Below are 4,629 nucleotides of genomic sequence, written 5' to 3'. Positions count from 1 at the left end.
TTCCCTTTTGGTGTGTAACCAAATTGAAATTATGATGGGACCATGTCTTGGGAATTTTCCTGCCATAAAAATTTAAGAATAATAAAATTAGTGCCGCTTTTCCTTCCTTTTCGCAACTTCAAACCTTTGTACCTAAAAATATAGAAAAGAGGCGTAATATACAAAATTTCAAGAGAACTAATAAGGAAAAGTGTAAGAAGTCGTTTTCAAAATTGGGTGTTTTAGACACCTGTCAAATTCCCCCACACTTAGTATTTGCTAGTCCTCGAGCAAATTAAACTAATCTAATATACAACAACTCCGTTTCGTCGAGGCTACGATCACTTTTAGCGCGAATGTGACAAGCCTTTGAACCACTAAGCGTCCCTAGTGGACGAGTTATAGTCTCATGAAGGTTTACAAGAGGTGTACCTACAAAACCTATACTCCAACTCAAAGCTACTTTTAAAAAATAGAAAATTAACACTAAACAAGCTATTTAGTTGGCATCTAATCCCGACTCAGTTAATATAGACCTCACCGTCAAGAAAAAATTCCATCTACTTAGAAAGGCTAGTGTTCATTCTAAATTTTTTCAAAAATCTCTAAAAGTCAGAGTTTTGCCTACATCAATTTTTTTTGTTGAATCCTTCCCTCACACTTAAACATGACATTGTCCTCAATGGAAAATGGACTCTAATGTATGATTCAAGACAGGGAATTCCTAATATGATGCAAGCATAATAAACACACAAGAAAAACTAAAAACTAAAAAAGAAAGAAATGAAAGGTAAGAAATACGATACAAGTGGGTTGCCTCCCATTAAGCGTTTAGTTTAAAGTCGTCAGCCCGACTTACTACTTGCACGCATCCTTAGCCAGCGTCAACCTCCTCAACAGAAAAACAGGAGTACACATCACTCGAGTACCTCATCGCCTCAAAGATGTTGAAGCGTACGACCTCCCCATCAAATTCCATTGAAAGTGCCTTCGTAGACATCAATCTTAGCTCTACAAGTTCTCATAAACGGTCTACCCAACAACAAAGGTGTAGACGAGGATAAATTTTTAGCATTCATATCAAGAACGTAGAAGTCCACTGGAAATATAAGCTCATTAACCTGCACCAAAACATCATCAACAACCCCTTTTGGATAAACATTAGATCTATCGTCAAGTTCTACAACTACACCGGTACTTTTGAGAGGACCAAGATTTAAGGATTCATAAATTGAAGCAGGCATAAATTAATAGATGCACCTAAATCTAGCAAAGCTTTTGTAAACCTTGTCTTACCAATTGTGCAAGGTACAGTGAAACTACCGGGATCTTTTAATTTAGGTGGGAGTTTCTTTAGAAGATACGCCGTAGCATTTCCCCCCATACTCATTACCTCATTACCGGTCAATTTGTGCTTGTTAGTGCACAATTCCTTCAAGAACTTTGTGTAGCGAGGAACTTGCTTTATCGCTTCAAGGAGTGGTATGTTCACTTGAATGTTTTTGAATATCTCATAAATCTCTTTGTATAGCGTCTCTTTCTTTGACGTTGCAAACCTATTAGGAAAAGGAGGAGAAGTGACATTAATAGAAACAAGAGGTTTAGAGTGAGAACTTGTTACCAGATCAGCCTTGTTAGGGGCTGTTTCGTCTTCTTCTTTGTCTAAAATAGGTCCATTAGCATCCGGTGATGTTGCCGGTTGCTTAACTTGCTTCCCACTTCTTAGCTCAATAACATTGACACTCTCTTTATGGTTCAATGGTTGCTAAGGAAGCTTTCTAGACCCTTGTGCTTTGAGTAGATTTATATCATTAGCCAATTGACTAACTTGGTTTTGCACATCTCTCATAGCCATCTCATATTTCTGCTGGAATTGGTTGAACCCTTGCACTGACTTCGAAATCACTTGCATCCCTTGCATCATAAGAGTGAATTTCTCATCCACTTTTGTGCCTTGAGTTTCTTGTTGATTGAAAGTAGGATTTGCTGCATCTTGCTTGTTGGCGTAACTGAAATTTGATGATCTCGCCAACACGGATTGTACGTGTTGGAGTATGGATCATACCTCGGCATTTGCTGATTTTGGAACATAGCATTTGCGTGCTCCATATTTCCTTCATATGACGGAACAATCACTGCAGAAATTTGTTGCATCATCCTCTCCATATTACTCATCCTTTGCTCCATATGAGAAATGTCACCAACTTCATTAACGTTCTTGAAAAGAGTTTCTGCTCGGGTAGAAAACTGCTGAGAATTTGATGCCATATTCTCAATCAAAGCTCTTGCTTGCGCGGATGTCTTGTCAACTAAAGCTCCACCACCTGCGGAATCAATCATTGTCCTATCATTTAATAAGAGTCCCTCATAGAAGTATTGGATGATAAGTTGCTCCGTGATTTGGTGATGTGGACAACTTTGACACAATCTCTTGTAATGCTCCCAATACTCATACAAATTCTCACCTGCCATTTGAACAATGCCACATATCTCTTTTCTGATTTTTGCTACCTTGGATGCGGGAAAGTACTTCTCAAGAAAGAGTTTCTTCATACCGTACCATGTAGTAATACTACCTGCTGGGAGACTGTAAAACCACTCCTTGGCCATATCCACAAGAGAAAATGGGAATGCTCTAAGCATAGCGTTATCGGTTGCAACTTCCTTTGGTTTCACACTTATAAGTACCATGTGAAATTCTTGAAGATGACGATTTGGATCTTCCCCCGCTAAACCATGGAACTTGGGCAATGAGTTGAGCAAAGTTGGTTTCAACTCAATTTCTTCGTCCAATTGAATACACAAGGGTTGAGTGTTCAACTGTGGTGATGCAAGATCCTTGAGTGTTGCCATAACTACTTGTTCTTCCTCTACGTCCGAATCTGCGAACTCGCTTGATGATGATGAACAAGGAGGAAACGGAGTGTTAACCACTTGAATGAAATCCTTGAGTTGAGTGCCGGATCGAAGACGTATACCAATTGGACTTGGTCTGCCCTCTTTAAGCATTCACCAAAGATATAGTACCTGAAAATCGGATTCTCAAAAATTGTATTAGTACTCTAAAAGTGGAACAAAAAGCAAAAAGAATAGCTAAAAAGAAAAATAACAACTTAATACTACTACAGCCTCCTCGGCAGCGACGCCATTTTGATGAGGTTGTCAACCTATCAATAATAATTCTCTATTGCTACACAAATCTATAAAGAAGTGGTGAGGCAAGTTGAGTTCGTATCCACAGGGAGGTGTGAGTTTTAAGTTGTTATATGTTTCAAATTGTTGTTGTTGAAAGACAAAAATTCTAAAATTGCAAAGATTGTAATTCAAATTATGAGATGGAATTGACTAGAAATTCATTCGCCACTACCGAACAAGATATTATTAATCACACAAGTTTCACTTTCAATAAATTTCGATTGTTAACAACTTTTAGACAAGTTATAAGCTCAACTAATCTTCGGATTCCTTAAATCACCGCATAGAATAAGTTCTCTAGCGGATTCTAATCAAATGAACCACCTAAAATAAGCTCTCTAGGTGTAATTCAATCAATTGATAAATTTATGAATCAAGTTGCTCCTAGCCACATGTTCGTAAGCTCGACACGTTAACCTAGGGTTATCTTTTACACACTATTGCATACAAAATCCCTTTGTGACAAATAGTGCACCACTACTTATGTAAAGATTACTCCTACAAAAACCGGATTAAAGTTTTCAATACTAGTATTAGAGTTGCATACGAGTTACCTAATTGCGCACTTAGATACCTAGCAAACACCTCATGGTCATAAGAACGATAAAAGATAATCAACAAAAGATATTTAGTGAAGAATAACTTGCATAAAGTTGATTAATAAAACATGTTCGGAGTTTTGAAATCCTCCCCAATCAATAAAGTTATTAGCTGCTCATACTGAGGTTCATGGCAAGCATTAAATTTAAAAGAAGATGGAAAGCAAACACTTGGTTTATCCTGCGCTGTTTCCTGCTGGTAAAAGAACTGGTGATGAAGAACTGATGTGCCGTTTCTCGTGTTAAAAGAGATCGTTCTCTTCTATATTCTGCGCCTCTCTTATATAGCTACTCTGCCTGGAAAGTCGAGACCTAAACAGACCCATCAATTCTAAACATATATAAACTCTGCCAGCTTCCAAATCTGGCCTTCCAACCCCCTAAACTATCGGCAATAGGTCATGTCTCAGCCTGTTTTCACGACAGTAAACTCCTTCCACAACTGGTACCCATATCTTGTCTTCCATGTTAACTCCGATATCTGACCCTAGCCAATGTCAGACACACCTTGTACTTAGCCCTTGAACCTTGGACAACGGACGCAGCAACATTTCAGCTCGACTGCAATTCAGCTCAAAATACCATCAGCTCTGTGCTTGTCTTGAGCTCAAATCATCATCAGCGCCTAGCTTTTTATCTTCTCGGAACCTTCAGTTGTAAGCAACCCACAGTTCTGCTCGTCTTAACAGCACCGGCCCTGTCTTCTCTAACTCAATTCCAGGTCGCAGTCTTCATCTCAAGAACCTGATCAACCACCACTCATTCAAGCTAAATATCACCAGCACCAAATTAGTCCCTTCCTTGCCTTCTCTGGTTCAGGACTTCTCATATACGTACCACCTGTTATGTGTTCTTC

The 4,629-nt window shown here is 38.8% G+C and overlaps 1 protein-coding gene across 1 annotated transcript; it reads right to left on the bottom strand.

Moving 5' to 3' along the window:
• Nucleotides 1-1,744: 1,744 nt before the first annotated feature.
• On the bottom strand, nucleotides 1,745-2,832 carry LOC113333569. Its single transcript, XM_026580000.1, has 2 exons — nucleotides 2,045-2,832; nucleotides 1,745-1,988 (listed from the first exon to the last, which is right to left on the bottom strand). The coding sequence occupies exons 1-2, from the start codon at nucleotides 2,830-2,832 to the stop codon at nucleotides 1,745-1,747; spliced, it is 1,032 nt and encodes a 343-aa protein (XP_026435785.1).
• Nucleotides 2,833-4,629: the final 1,797 nt, after the last annotated feature.

The sequence above is a fragment of the Papaver somniferum genome, unplaced genomic scaffold (genome assembly GCF_003573695.1).
Source record: "Papaver somniferum cultivar HN1 unplaced genomic scaffold, ASM357369v1 unplaced-scaffold_133, whole genome shotgun sequence".
Classification (NCBI taxonomy): domain Eukaryota; kingdom Viridiplantae; phylum Streptophyta; class Magnoliopsida; order Ranunculales; family Papaveraceae; genus Papaver; species Papaver somniferum.
This window is presented reverse-complemented; position numbering and strand designations above follow the sequence as displayed.

What these genes read in the sequence shown, in the direction of transcription:
- LOC113333569 (XM_026580000.1), bottom strand. Translation starts at nt 2,832, where the DNA reads ATGGCAACACTCAAGGATCTTGCATCACCACAGTTGAACACTCAACCC. An exon ending in CAAAATCAGCAAATGCCGAG is followed by an intron (nt 1,989 to 2,044) that starts GTATGATCCATA and finishes ATCAAATTTCAG; the next exon opens with TTACGCCAACAAGCAAGATG.